The sequence below is a fragment of the Bemisia tabaci genome, chromosome 3 (assembly GCF_918797505.1).
Source record: "Bemisia tabaci chromosome 3, PGI_BMITA_v3".
In the NCBI taxonomy this organism is placed as follows: domain Eukaryota; kingdom Metazoa; phylum Arthropoda; class Insecta; order Hemiptera; family Aleyrodidae; genus Bemisia; species Bemisia tabaci.
The window spans coordinates 35879030-35894783 of record NC_092795.1 but is presented as its reverse complement, the minus strand read 5'-3'; the positions used below and the strand labels follow the sequence as shown (position 1 = coordinate 35894783).

The following is a 15754-nucleotide window of genomic DNA, read 5'->3' as shown; positions in this document are numbered from 1 at the left end:
ACTTGCTTACTCGCAGTGTCCACGAATTTCTAACCTCATTTCGAGTGCAAACTGTTTTGATTCAAATCGTACAACACGTGAGGTGAAATTTCTTTTATTTCCAATTCGCATTTCATTCTCGTGACTCTCTCACCCTACCCTTTCTGATCGTATTATTTCAATGAATTTTGTAAAATTACAGTATGGTTGTCCGCGATTCCGAAGATTCTGAAATCCAAATGAATTCCGACCGTGAAGTTGTTTACCTCAAGTGCAAGGAACATAAACTTCCCATTACGTGCTTAGCTTTATCCCCTGATGGAAAATTTCTTTTCTCCGCCTCTAAAGACTGCAATATCGTGAAATGGTGCTTGACTAGTAAATTAAAAGTCGGTAGTATTCTGTCCAAACACAAATCCAAACACAGTGCCCATCAGAAACATGCTCACAGTGCCATCATTTATTGCCTCGCCGTTGCTCCGGACAATAAATTTCTAGCCTCTGGAGATGCTTCAGGCACCTTGAACTTGTGGAATCCTGAAACCCTCGTGCACTTAAGTAATTTTAAAGGTCACAAGGCTGCAGTGACAGGTGTTGCATTTTGTTCGGAAACCAATCAGCTTTACAGTGGCTCTAGTGACAGAACAGTGAATGTGTGGAACCTCACAGATCTGTGTTTCATCGAGACATTACATGGACACCAGACAGGTATTACAGACGTTGACATTATGAGTAAAGATAGAGTGATAACTTCGGGCGGTTCAGACAACACTGTGCGGCTGTGGAAGATAGATGAAGAATCTCAACTGATCTACGCAGGTCACAAACGAAACATTGATTTAGTTAGAAGATTAACCAATCAAATTTTTGTCTCAGCAGGGGATGATGGAATCATATGCTTGTGGGGAATTTCAAAGAAAAAACCTAGGCACACTGTAGAAAATGCTCACGGCATTGACGTTTCCAATGGTGAGCCGAACTGGATTTACAGTCTATGCACAGTGTCTAACCAAAACCTGGTTTGTTCTGGATCCAATGATGGATTTGTGAGAGTCTGGAGGTGTGATGGGTTTTGTTCATTAGTCAATATAAAGTCCATTCCTATTAATGGATTCATTAATTCACTTTGTTATTCTAGTGATCAAAGTTGTCTCATTGCAGCCGTAGGACAAGAACCAAAACTAGGCAGGTGGCAAAGGTATAAAACAAGTGAGGTGAAAAATTCTATAGCCCTCATATCCTTTGTGGATTAATTATGAAGTTGAATTTTTCATCCTTTTGTAAGTTTGCAATCATTTTAAGTACCTATGATAAGTTTCTTATTGTCAATAATTCATTTAAAGTTACTGACTCAAAAGAAGTTTTGTAAATTTCTGTTTTAATATACCTTCTTCTTTTTACTTTCTTGAGTTTGAAATTTTTTGCTTGCAATCATTGATGAAGGAGTTCACTTGACGATTCCCAAAAAATATACATATTTTTCATCACTCACCTTAGAAATGAGTACCTTACAATCAAGTGAGAGGGATGGAGTTTTCTGAAAATAGGTAAATTTAGTAAAAGTTAAAAGAATGATTCAGCCAGCAATTTACCTTTAACTTTATCAGTGTTCTGCCTTCTTCCTAAAATTTTAGGAACCATCTACAATTTTTCAGGAGCCAAATTAACTTTTTGCGTATCGACAGTGTAAGTTGGCAATCACGTAACTTGGATTGTGACGTCGCAGACTTTCTGCCATACTTTATTTTTTAAACGGAAAACTACTCAATGGCAATTCTTTAAAACTGCTGTGATTTTTCTTCTCTTTGCGAAGAAAATTCTGCAAAAACTGCCAGGAATGATGTCAACTTGTTGTCCTTAAAAAAGTAAATAGAGGCGAAGATTTTCAGACACCGCGAACAAGATATGTGATTGCGGACTTACGCTGTCGATATGTATCAATACGCATGATGTTTTAAAGAAAGCACAAGTGAGGAAATATGATATACCACAGGCCAAGCGCGACAGGATGATGTAAAAATCATGTCACATTTTGCTGGTGGTTAATTGAATTCATCTTACTTACCATGCAGAGCACACAAAAAACATAAAGTTCTGATACCAAAACTTCTCAACATTGTTAAGAAATTATGTTTTCAAAACGAGTTTGACAGCATATCTTGCTGTGATTGTGATGCGTCAAGAGTGCTACCGATGCTTCACGGTCGCGAGATGGAAAAAAGGACAGAGTGCATTAATTACATGTTTTAGGCACCACGATGGCCTGGTCCCCCAATTTTTAGGCACATGAAAGCTGGGAAAGGCAGAACACTAAAACCAATATGATCATCCAATTCCCATTTTTTTCTTTTTCCAGTTCTCTAGAATGCGTTCTTCAAGCTTGCTGCCTGTATTGAAACATCCATCGTGCTCTTTTTTCTAATTCAATACTTTATAAAGGTTAAAATATTTTTTTTAAATGCCAGGATGAAGCAAGTTACCTATTATTTTAAATATTTTATTTTTATCCAAAGTTAGCACTAAACAAATCATTGTACTCGCTGTTGAAAAAGTGACATGTGGTATTTTGCAATTCCAAGACAAGTGAACAGTTTTAAAGACCAATAATTTCATGGAAACCCATAACTAACAATTTACTAATATCAAGTTGATGTCAAAAATAATGTGAATTGAGCTGGAAAATTCAATTTTGGTAGTAAGTATCTACATGTTTCTCCTTTAGACTCACTTCACTCAAAATCATTTCTTCATTCAGCCCAATTTACTCTATCAAACTTTTCATCCAACTCTAGTATGCAACTTGTCAAATGAAAAGTTGGCTCGTGTAATACTGACGAGAGAAAATGACAATTTAATGAAAAATTGAATGGAAATTTGAATGTGACGTCACATTCAAAAAGTTGGAACAAAATCCTCCGACCGACATGAGCCAAAGCTGGTACCTTTTCGAACCGCAGGCTGATGACGATATCACACTGCAGCATTAATTGAATCAAATTTTTTAGCGTCTAACTTTTGGTTCAAGCATGCCGAATGAAAATTTTGATAGTGTGAATTGGGCTTCAATGAATAGTTCCAGAAATGGCACCTAACATTTTCTAAGTACATATAGAATCCTACGCAAACAAAGTTTTTGAGTTTCATTCGGATCATTTATAATCGACCTAATTTGCAGAAAGCTAAGACTTCGTGCATTGGAAAGCAAGTAAAAAATTGTAGGTCGGTGTGTCTATCTTACTTCAAGTAAATAAAAAATAATTTAAGAATTAATATCATCCGTTGGCACTGTCACAAAAGAGGCAAAACTACCACACATCGTGCGATCTGCAGGCGCTTGTTTATAAGTTACTTAAGTACTGCATTAAAGCGAGATGAAGGGTACATTTTACGTATTCCACTATTCACCTAGAGGTAAAATGATTACATTACATAAAAGTCCAACTATACCGTCTCAGAAATCATGTGTACCCTCCAAATATCGCCAGAAAATTTTAAACGCAAGTACACACACCCCCTCCCCCCCCCCCCTCTTAACACTATCCTGAAAAAAATTGTATCAGAATTTTTTTGGATTAATATACCTAAGTTTTTATAGATTGTGACATGTGTAATACCAACCTATACCAACACAAAAATTCTCAAAGATTCATTTCCTAATAATTTCAAAATGATATCTTTTAAAAATTAGTCTCTATAATACAGCCTCCAACTTCAAGTTCAAACCCCTCACTTACCTAATCCTGAGGTTTGAGGCTGTAATCACTTTTTAATTGTAAGCCACCCAATGGTCTTGTTTCTTATTAAAACCATTATGAACTCCTTATCGAACCAAACCATGGCATTCAAATATAATAGAGAGGTAAAAACATGTTTCATACTTGAGGTTTTTTGAACACATAAGCACATTATTTAATTGGACAATTCGGAACGCACAATTTCTTGCTCATCTGTAAAAACACTTACGTGCATAAGGGAACGAATGGTATATATGTTGTTTCTAAATTGAGCCAGACTTTGTGCTGCCTAATTGCAAAATGAAGTCCCATTGTGTTGTGCAACCTCTAAAGCAGTAGACTGGAGCATATGTTCAGATAAGAAGGAACACATTTACATATTAATTACCTACTGGGAATTGTTTAGCAAAACTCAAAAATTTAATTAGGTACATTGAAAAAAAAAAACGAGTCCCGATTGCGAGTGTTCTGAGCTTATTTTGACTAGAGGAATCAAGACCCCCCCCCCCCCCCCCCAACACCTCTCAATTTCTCTCAAAAATGAATATTATTCGTTAAATTCCCATAAAATCAGATTAGGTACATATATTTTCCTGAGTAAGACGAAAGAGATTCGTCCTTTATTTTTAAAGTTCTTATCTGGTTCCTATTTTGACTGTTTGGTTCGGTGCGAACATTTCGACCTGTTTCCGTTTCCGCCCATCCGAATGAATGAATCCGAACATCAAGCGAACATACCCGAATTTGCCCGAATTCCGAACTTCTATTTTGTTTTGGTTAGAAGATTCGCGCCAGATTTTGCGATCAAAACTCATGTGGTATGTAGTCCATCCTTGATATTCGGTTTTCCATTTCCATTTTCCGTAGTGAATTTTAATCCATCGATCTGTCCATTATCATTCATCGGTCTCTAGTGTTTCTACCGAAGTGATCGTTCAGGAACGAATTTCATCCAGTATTTTTACTTTCAACAAGTCGGTAAGTATCAAATCATCTAAGTATCACATCCACATTCCTCCACCATCATGATCTTATCTTTTTTTTAGTATATTTTCTGAAGAAAACACACTATATCTGTTATATCTTAAATTGACTTTCGTCAATTAACTGAAAAATGGGTTAGGATTCATCTACCTAAGTGCCCTAAGGCAATTACCATCCATATATCCTCTGTCCACGTCTAACCATCGAGTAGTTGAGTTATCGACGGGTCGGCAATCACATAACTCGGTTTGCGACGTAGCAGACCTCCTGTCATACTTTATTTTTTAAACCGAAAACTACTCAACGGCAATTCTTTAAAACTGCTGTGATTTTTCTTCTCTGTGTGAGGAAAATTCTGCAAAAACCTCAAGGAATGATGTCAATTTGTTCTCCTTTTACAAAACAACACTGACGCGGAGATTTTCAGACACCGCAAATGAGTTATGCGATTGCTGACTTACACCGTCGTTATGTATTCTTGGCATTAGTAGGTGCATAGCTACATTTACATGAGTACTCCGATGTGGATTGAATACTTACCTTATCGGAATCAAGATTTGCCCTGTTGGAAGCCTTCGCTAGTATGAATATCATCTCCACATCCTCATTCAACTTGATGTAAGTTGGATGAGATCTTGAGCAAAAAGCATAGCGCAGCTTTTGATTTATATGGGAGACAAGGAGATGACATCTACATGCCCGAAGAAGGTCGTAAAATAGTGCTGTGTCCACACTACATGTTGAAACTTGATTCAAATGTGTATTAAACTAAATTCGCCTTATCCAGAAAAGCACTTCTTTATGTACTTACCTAGTCCATAAGATTTGCTTTCAAGCAGCAGGGTTTGTATGAATGCGCTCATAGTATATATGAATTCAGAAAGCATTAAAAAGGTATTGATAAGTATCAGAAATTTGATGTAAACTGTCTTTCCCATGCTCATGTATGAAGGGTATTCAGTCAAGGGGAGAGGGCAAATGATTTATTAAAAAATTGTGCAATATTGAGTTTTTGGAGTTACACTCTCTTGGATTGTTTGTGACTAAGTTTGTTCAATTCTACTGTTTTTGTCAGCCACAGTTGATGGTCCAGCGAAGTTGCGAAGAGCGAAGTTATTAGCTTTGACTTACCTCGACCAATATATTTTTAACATTTTTATTTTAAGGTCATTTTATTTGGAAGGATTTGAAGATCCTATCAGTAATTTTTGTTTGTTTGTTTTCTAGGGCAATCCTTCTTCTGTTTTTCAATAAGTTGCTGTCAACTAATTCAAATTACGTCCAAAGATGACTCAGCCATCAACAAACAAGGTAGTTACCTATAGAGTATTTGTTCCACAGTTAGAAAAGTAAAACTGTCCTTTTGTTATCTGACCCATAAAGTACTTGAATATTCATTATTGATTTTTTCAAGTCATTATACATCAGTGCATCTAAGGGACCAACCCTAAGTTACGTAATGCTATAGGGGGCGACAGGAGGTTTTAAAGGATAAGGATCGACGTCACAAAAACATTACAAGGGGGGTGGGGATCAATAATGCCGAAAAGCGCTTTCCGTAATTTAGGGACGGCCCCTAACCAGGATACCTACTTACATATCATATCAACAGTGAAACTACCAAACCTCGTACCTTGTTCGCAGTGTATACAAATCTTTGCCCTTATTTTGTATTTTTAAGAACCAATCAACATCATTCTTTGAAGTTTATTCAGAATTAGCTTTGCAGAGATAAGGAAAATTATGGTAGTTTTTAAGCACTGACGTTGAGTAGTTCTCCAGGTGAATAATGAAGTATGATGGGAAGTCTGCAATGTCGCAAACCAAGATACATAGTCAGGTTTTGGAGTTTCTCCATGTTTTAGTTGTATGCTTAATTTATTTATTTTACATGCACTCGATGAGATGCATGTCAGTATATCTCTAATACAAATTCCTAAGTTGTCTGACCATTTTACAAACAGTTGACAGAGAAGCAACCTCAGTTTCAAGTTGGAGTCGCAAGCGCTAAGGAAGATTCTAAGTTGGAGAATCAACTACAAAATATAGTGGAGCTGTCAAGGTTTTAAAGAACTTACTTGTGCTCGTTGTAACTGGACAGCTGATAGCATACAGGAAATCTTAAGTCTTTCCATTTTCTTTCTGTCCCTATGCAGTCTCCAATGGTTCATTTTTTTTTGTACTTGTTGCAGTTTAAAATGCTTGACGAGATGAAGTATTTTGTCCAGATATTGCTAGCAAGAAGGCAAATGACAGAGGACAATGCAAAGACAGTATTTTCAAAGATAGTCCCACAGGATTACGAGTTCGACCAAACGTTGGTACATATGAGTACGCACCTTCAGAAACAGGTGGATTTGAAAATTGCCAAAACAGTCTGTGAAATTACTGACAATATTTATTACTCAATTGTTCCCTGTACTTATAAGAAAGAAAGTTTTCAGCTGAATTTAATGAAGGACGCTGAATTGGTATTCTTTAAAAAAATGATTTTACATATTCTAGAAAACCATACAGGTACTATTGGCGATGATGCTATTGAAGATTTCCGAGTGGAGAGTGGCATTTCTCGATTAGCCGCGGATAATACAATTGAGCGTCTAATAGAAACAAAATATTTGATGAGAGTCCCTATAACTGATGAAATTGCCATGGCACCTCTTTGCATAGCTGAGTTCACAACCTTTTTGAAGGTAAATTTTAGTGACAGGTTAAACTCTTGCAAATTATGCAACAGCATCACAATTAAAGGTGTTAGATGTGTAAGTTGTGATGAGCGCATACATAAACACTGTCTTTCAAAGTTCTTTGAAAAATTGGCCGCAAGGATGAGGAAGTGCCCCAGCTGCGGGGAACTCTGGCAAAATTCTTGAGTTTTTCTTTACCAATTTCTGAGATTAATTTGTTTTATTCAAATTTGTAACCAAATTTGACCATGAAATTCCTGTAGTTCCATCAATTGGTCTTAATAATTTCTTTCAACCTGCAATGGATCCTTTACTTGTCATACCATTTACTCACATCATTAACTTTGTGTGACTGTCCATTGCAGCAGTACTAATAAAATCTTACTTATTTATTGTAATAAGCTCGTAGCTGTCCTGTACCAAGATGATATCAAAATAAGAATGTACGATCCTTTCCTTAACTTTGAGAATTTTATCTATTCCCTGTTTTAAATGTGTAGTTTTTTGTAATGTACCATACCTAATGATAATGAAAAATTAAAACAAATTGATCCACATTTTTTCTGTTTTTTTTTTTTTTTTTTTTTTTTTTTTTTTTTTTTTTTTTTTTTAAGAAATTTATTTGTAGTCCCATAAATTTGATGAATTCACTCACCTTCGAGTGAATTCAATCAGAGCAGTTCATGAGAGAGAGCCCTTTTTTTACACTAAAATTAGCAGTTTTTGCCAAAATTTCAAAAAAAATATTGAATCATGTGATATCACCCAATGGTAAATCCCTCTCCATCTTACAACTTATCTTGTTGGACGAAACTAGCCTTTGCTCCTTCTTTTCCTCTGGTGCACAACTTAATTTATGAGCAGCTTTTGAATATGTCGGTAAAAATTTTTAAGCTGGAAATGCTCCTTTGAAAAAAAGCATAGTTATTTCCAAAAAACTTGGCAGCATTGAAGATTGCGGGAGTGTGAGAGTAGAAAAAGCACATTTTGCAAAAAGTAACATTTAATCATAAAATTAGAATAATAATTAATAAACAAATATACCATTTACTTAAGAAATAAGAAGAAACTACAAATTAAAAACAAGGTGCTTGATCAAGAAAAATCTTACTATTTTACAACAAAAATAAATGAGAGTGAATGAATAGGTACAAATTATGATTCTATGATGTGGTTAAAATTGAATCACCTAATTGTCTGCATGTTAATCTTTTAAAACAATAATTGGTGAACTCATTAAAGGAAAAGGAATACTAACTATTAGAAATTGAAGATAAGAATCATTAATTACTGACCAAAGAGCACATTAAAAAATAAGTATACATGAGATTATGAGACAAAGTGAATACAGTTTAAAATTGCAGTTGTTTTTGTTTGTTTTTTCTTGTAGGAGAAAATTAAGTAAGGAAATAAATGATTGATCAAACATAAATCCTTTCAGATGAAATTGTCTTATAATATCAAGTGTTCGTTGGTAAACAAATTTACCTTAGAATTTGGATGATTATACTATTACCTTAAAGTCATTTTAAAAAATACTCAACAATGAGCTTCAAAATTAGAAGCGATTAGGGACATAATTCAATCGCATATCTGTTTTGATTACGAATACTTGAAGGAACACTTTTTCAATTATCCTGGTAGTCTGAATCATTTTTAGAAAGTACATAGAGAGATGTAATTGCACTTTTTTTCTATTACTTCTTTCATTACTGCAATCATAGGTCCAAATTGCAAAATCTGTTCTGTAATCCATTCATCTGATTAAAACTGAAGGACAAACTGAAGAGGGAATAGAACTAAGTCATATTCTATTAGTTAATGATCTTTGAAGCTCAAAATAATTTATCATTTAAGAAAAAAGTTCTTGCGCAACTTTGGGATGGATTGAAAAAGCAGGCATGTCAAGGCTTATCAGTGCAATAATGTTTCCTGATTGCACCAGTTCCAGGTTTCTCTTCTCGCAATTTACACAGTTGGTCAAATAATAAAGCAGATTTATCAAAATTTGACACAACATGTGATGCTTATTCCTCTGCTTAAGCATGAGCTTTCATATTTGTTGGCTCAAGGTGACCAAAACTCTTGGTCCAACCAACTTGTATTTGATGACTCACCACATGCCAACCAAACCTTTTGATCAAGGCTGGCCGCCCATGGGTTTATATTCTGGTAAGTAATGACCAGATCTATGCTAAATATGAAGAAAAACACTTATTTGTTAGCATCAGGAATCGCACATTTTGATCTGAGGAAAAGCGCAAAAAATCTGAGCCTTATAGAGAACACCTGGTTAGGAGAAAAAATTTCTCAACATCAATTCCATCCCAAGGGATTAGATGGGAGTCAAGAAATTTAGGTCGTCAGCATTTGAAATTTCTGAAGACTTCTGTAGATCATAGAACACACACTTTTGATTAAACTTTGGGGGGGGGGGGGGGGGCAAAAAATTAACTGAAGGATGTTTTCAAGGATTCTTTGATGCTCCATCTAAAGTTTATTGGAAGCAGTTTCAAGGCAACAAATCAAGGACAAGAATAATAAACAAACATTGGAAAGAAATTTTTGAAATAAAAACTAACTACTGCAAATGATCTTGTACAAGTTATTGAAGGAGAGAAAAAAAAGGATTACACTGAACGATTGGAGTTTATAAAGTCAGCACAAGCCATAGAGAGAGGGGGGAGTAAACCATAAATTTAGGTAAAAAAAGAAGACAGAAATAAATCTAGAAAAAAAAAAGAACTGAGAGAACACCAGAATATTTTCATAGTCACGCGATGAAAAAAGTGTCCAGGGGGGTGGGGGTATGGGAGGGGAAGAATTATAATGTCTCGTCAAAATTTGTTAAAAGTAGGAACATTTTTTAAAAATTGAGAAGAAAAGGATGTTAAAAAGAATGAAACAAACAAAAGAGTTACAATAATTATAAGCGAATAAAAATAATTTGTACAAAGCTATTGATTTAAAAACATGTGGAGCAAAAAGATCCTAACTTAAGTAAATTTGCCTTTAGAGACACATGAATTTTCTCAGATTCCAAGGCTGTCTTTAGAGTTAACAAGCAGAGACTATCAAACTAACCACAGACAACTTCAATTCCTTTTTTCAAAAAATCGAAAATATAACCTCTAATTGTTAGTAAAAAAATAAAAAATGGCCTTGTAAGCCGGCCGTAGAAGTCAGTAAAAATATGGAAACGATGATTCCGTATCTACATAGATACAAGCATAAACTATGATTCAAACAATGCTACTAACTTTTAAAAAATGGAACGTAACCCTAATGAACAACAAGAAAAATAATTTATTTACAATAATTACAGACTAACTGTACAGTTTAACGAAAGTTTTGTGATTTGCTAGGCATGATTAAACCCTACAGCATCCTGGAAGAGGCAGGATATCCTACTAACTAATGAAAACACACATGAAAACTTATTTTTACCAATTTTGAGTAATCATTCGGAGCTTATTTACAGCTTATTAAAATCAATTTATATTTACAATGAACTTATAAGATTTGAGAAGATTTTTACAAATAAATAGATGAATCCATGAAAAATAAAATCTAGACAAGCTGATTCTTTGACACTTGAGCAGTGGGAGATGTCTTCTTTTTTCATTCTTGCATGCCTGTAAAAATGTCTGATTCACTGAGGTGCTCAAAAAAGATCACAAATCTTCTGATAAACTTGTTTATAATGCATAATATGAGGGAGGTTGATATTCTTTACATCTGTAGAAATTTACTCCTTTAATTTTTAAAGCAAGTCTTTCATTCCTAATGGAAAGAAAGTTTTAAAAGTTAAGTAAAAAAGTAAATCAGTTTGCCCCCATTTTAATAAGGACAGTTTCCTAAAATGCAAATTTCCAAGTTTTCAAAACTGAGTCCATAACAGGGTTGTCATAGATTCATTCATAAAACTTAAATTATTGAAATTTTACAAGTTCAAAAGAGAAAATTCTTGTTCTTTTTTCTCAAAAAAACTAATCTACATCGCATAATTTGCCTAGTTCCTCCCCCAAAGAAGATAAGACAGATTTACTATTCTTGTTATCATAAATAAAAGGACATGCGGACACTTTCAGAAATATATGCTACACTCGTATTACATAGAACATTACCAAGTTTGAATGAAATTAGTCACATTTTGGGGGAAAATATTGATATCATTATTTATATAGTACTCCTTACTTACACATTTAACTTTACCATACTAGAGATATTACGCCAGGCATACAAACATGGGCACTTTAAAAAGAGAGCGTTTTTTTTGCAACAACTTTTGAATGGCTAGAAATAGAGCTTTAATTTTGGTTACACTTCAAAGTTAACTCAAAAGTACATAAAAATTTCATGCCACATTTTTGAAAAGATTTTATAAGGGGCTAAGAAGCAAACAGGAAAACCAATTTCTTACAAGTTCCGTCCGAAAATGGGCAAGAAGAGAAACTTTGACTGTAAAGATCTAGGTCTTTCAAGAGGACTGTATCTGTCAAGTTAGTTAGCTCTACTTTAAACTTGCGCTCAATTGATGGTCTGAGGAACAGGCACAGAGTTGATTTCAGAGTGAATATCAGTGGCAGAGAGAGTGGTTTCATCCATCAAAAACGGATTTTCAGTCGCACTTCAAGCTGCTCATTCACTTAAATCATTTGTGCTTCTAATTAATGTGAATCTGCAGACATGCAAAAACACCAATGTGCAGATTAATTACTTTCCTCTATCATAGATAGATTCCCAAAATAAGATCAGTGAACGCAAGTTTTGGTAAGTTTAAACAAATGATGCTGGTCATTGTGGGTTTTGCACTTTTACTTCTTCTCATTTTCATATGGAACTCTTTGCAAAAATTTCCTGTCTACTATTTCGCAAAAAGATGAATGCTCCTTAAAATTGACTTGTGTATTCTGCTGTATTTCCTGGTGTACTTTTAAACATTAACAAAATTCAAGTTCTACCTTTATCCATTAAACAGTTATAGCAAAAAGACAGATACTTTTTCAAGCACCCTTTCTGAACTTTAATCTACTTTTTGCAGGAATCTGCTGCTAATGAGTAGCTGAATTACGATATCTTCACTTGGAAGGACTTCTACGCTCATCCAACGCCCATGGTTACTGCAGATATTCCACGCAATTACAATTTGTGATACAGACACTGATTCAGACTGATCAATAGAGAGTTCAAATTTTAAAATATGAGAGGCTCAGAGGTTGTGCAGATCAATGTAATTTCTTACAAGGAATTCTACACATTTTGTACCCTTAAGCTATAAACTGCTCACACCAAGGATAATCACTAAAATCTTGATCCCTGCTTCAACAATGATAACAATCATGTGTCTTGGAGAGGGGGTTTTCTGCATAGGAGTTAACATTTAAATACAATGTTAATTTTGATTAAGGTAGAAACCAGCGAGACGAAAAACTTCAAGGCAGAATAATTCAAGTTTTTGATGTAGAAGGGATTACAGGAGCAGATGAGTGTGCTCTGCGTATGCGTTCAATTTGAAAATGAATTACTGAATGAAATCTTGAGCATTTTCAATTATGATGACACATTACTTGATACTGGACCATCAAAATGGCACAGAATATCCATCATTACAATATGATAATGATACCTGAAACAAGGTAAGTTCCTATTGCTTTCATTCAATCCTAAAAGAACGCATATTTCCCTCTTTTCAAACTATTTTTATAAACTGAATGAATAAAAATAGCTTGTTTCATTCAAGTGCAGAGAAGTTTTTCCTACTTCTCACCCTCTGGTTTCCTCTTACAATTGTCAACTCAAGTGGGTAACACTCATATTTAGAAGCACAACATTTGCCAAATAATGAGTTTTAGAGTATTATACTTTTTAGAACATGATTAAAATATAGGACTCACATTTCGTCTGTTTTGACAATGATTACATAAAGATAAAATATTAAAAAGAAAAGCTAGGTATTCTGAAAGAGCCTACTTAAATTATTATAATTTTTTTTCTCTTTTTTTCTGAGAGGTCATTTCATAAATATTTGAGAAAGGATCACCTGCACACTAAACTTGCCACTTAAATACAAATTTTATAGAAAGAAAAAATTCCTTTGGAAGACAGGAGCAGGCAATTTCTCATATAACTGTCTATTTTCTTAAAAAATGTCTTAAAAAGAAGAGATTTTAATTCAGGAAGAGAGTTTTTTTTATTAAAAAGTCTTCTTCGCAATAAACTAGATTTAGTCTGCAATTACTCTGTTTCATCCATCGGAGCCTGTTTCAAGGAAATTTGTCTTTTTCACTGTATGTGCTGATTAAGTCATTCCGTAATACACGCAGACAGTGAAAAAGGACAAGTTATATGAAAATCGGCTGCTATATGGCTGTTTCGAGATATTGCTGTTTCAAGATTGGTTTCTAAGCTAAGGATGAGTCTCTCAACATGTTGACCGTCACAACAGCCATTATGGACAAACTTTTAAAGTGCCATAGATGCATGTTTCCATCAATGCCACTCGGGCCTTAATGACTGTAGTGGTAAGAAATTTTAGTGTATTTTTCATCTAGATGATTTTCTTTAGGAGGATGAGTTAATAGATATTTTAGTCATATAGTCTTTTGAGATTAATCTTGATTGGTTAGGTTATATTTACCTGAATTACAGTATATTATCTAAAAATAAAATGGTCAACATGTTTGAGTTACAAAATTCAAACCAGATATATTATGATTACAGGGGTTAAATTTCGTCTTTTTAATTTTTTGGGGGGAAGGGGGATTGCAAAAGCTTGCACTGAAGAATAAAAAGTACTAAAATTAATATTACACCAATTAAAATGGGAAAAGGGTCATTTTCAGGAGTTGCACCATTTCAGTTTCAGGCCTTGGCAAACAATATGTTCACAATTAGTTAATTTTAGAAAGGTAAGGGATTACATACATTTGCTTACCACAGCCTGAGACAAAGTATTAGGTTTTAGTTGAGTATCATTGTATTTGGAAGAGACTGAACCAATGTTTATTTTAGAGTCCTATCAAAAAAATATTTATGTTTCTCATTACCTTTTTTTTCAGTTTGAGATGAACTTTTTTCAGTACAGAGAAATTTAAATTTCATCTCAGGCTGAAAAATACAAGGCAATGAGTGACTCGCATGACATGTCAATTGTAGTCAATTCATTAATTCTTCAACCTGTATCACTGATCAATTCAAATCGCAGTAAAGCCTCCGTTCACAAACTCTAGTTCAACTGGTGTTAAAATACCCTCTTCATTCATAATTTACTGGAAAAGATACTCAATCAGTGATACTAAGAAAGTCAACAGAATTGAATGGTTGATATTGTTATGCTATGGGTATTAAGGTTGATGGATAAAATGGACTTGGAAATAATCACTTGAAATCGGAAGAAAATGTACAAATAACATCCACATTGATGAGGTTTAAAATTGAAAAAAAGAAGTGATGTATAGATAAGGTTTTTGAAGGCAAATGAATCCATGTCAAATGATCCATGCTGGTTCGATTTGCAGAGCATGAATTTTCTGGCTGTCCACATATTATTCTTCAGTCAGTCCATGCTGGGGAATCTGTACTGGCGGAACGTTGTTAAGTTCTGAAAAATAAAGGGAGGTTGATCAGGTTTGTAAGCCAATTTTAGCTAATAGTATGCAGAGACATATTCAAGGGACTCAATAACTTTCTTTTAAAGCAGTGCAATCGGGTGAAGCAAAAGTTTCCTTTTACAGAAATTAAAGCTCATATTTCCCTAAGTGATGCTCCGGAATGCCAAAAATACTCAACCTACTTTGTGACACCCGACTTACAAGGCTAACTTTTTCTTCTCCATGCTGGATCTTGAATGCATAGCAAATGACTCAACGCCCTTTCTATTAATCATTGTTTCATAAAAAGTAGTGTTAATCTCTAAAAATAACTTATCTTATATTATGTTAATAAAATCTATCTCCTTGCCAAACTGGTTATTAAGACCACTTTTAGTGTTGGACACTCTAAGCAAAAACAGTTACAGTGACAGCAGTTTTTAATGGCACATTTTATCTCGCTAATAGAGCCACAATTAGTGTACATATTGTATTTTCAATTGCATCCATCAATTTCTACCGCAGCCTCCATTTTGGCTCCATTTTGGTGTTGCTTATATTCTTGCTGACAAATAGCAAATATACAAATACATACTTTTTAAATGCTTAATTTGATGGAGGCGTGTTGAAATTAGGGCAGGAAATGTAAACGAGTGGGGCAAAATAAGAGTTTTCAGGTGGGATTCACAGCATTTGCTCTTGCAGCACGTGAATGCTCTGGCATGCAGGTTAATTTTGTGTATTTGGCACTCAGTCTTTTTTTTTCATAGACTGTCAC

The 15754-nt window shown here is 34.4% G+C and overlaps 3 protein-coding genes across 3 annotated transcripts in view; 2 read left to right on the top strand and 1 right to left on the bottom strand.

Moving 5' to 3' along the window:
• Positions 1 to 42: 42 nt before the first annotated feature.
• On the top strand, positions 43 to 1379 carry U3-55K (U3 small nuclear riboprotein factor 55K). The gene has a single exon (XM_019060590.2). The coding sequence runs from the start codon at positions 183 to 185 to the stop codon at positions 1230 to 1232; it is 1050 nt and encodes a 349-aa protein (XP_018916135.1). The 5' UTR covers positions 43 to 182; the 3' UTR covers positions 1233 to 1379.
• A 3125-nt stretch (positions 1380 to 4504) lies between these two features.
• Positions 4505 to 7941, top strand: LOC109043399 (Non-SMC element 1). The gene is made up of 3 exons (XM_019060591.2): positions 4505 to 4691; positions 5925 to 6008; positions 6890 to 7941. Exons 2-3 carry the CDS (start codon positions 5985 to 5987, stop codon positions 7568 to 7570), a joined length of 705 nt encoding a protein of 234 aa, XP_018916136.2. The 5' UTR covers positions 4505 to 4691; positions 5925 to 5984; the 3' UTR covers positions 7571 to 7941.
• Positions 7942 to 8369: 428 nt separating this feature from the next.
• LOC109043405 (uncharacterized) overlaps positions 8370 to 15754 on the bottom strand; it is a 53405-nt gene continuing 46020 nt past the window's right edge. Inside the window, exon 11 of the mRNA XM_019060599.2 lies at positions 8370 to 14987. Within this exon, the coding sequence (XP_018916144.2) occupies positions 14932 to 14987 (56 nt within the window). The 3' untranslated portion in view covers positions 8370 to 14931. The remainder of the gene's footprint in view (positions 14988 to 15754) is intronic.

Bases quoted from the DNA above. Each gene is read 5' to 3' on its own strand.
- U3-55K (XM_019060590.2), top strand. From the start codon at position 183: ATGGTTGTCCGCGATTCCGAAGATTCTGAAATCCAAATGAATTCCGAC.
- LOC109043399 (XM_019060591.2), top strand. From the start codon at position 5,985: ATGACTCAGCCATCAACAAACAAG. The intron at 6,009-6,889 runs GTAGTTACCTAT...TACTTGTTGCAG, and splicing joins CTCAGCCATCAACAAACAAG to TTTAAAATGCTTGACGAGAT.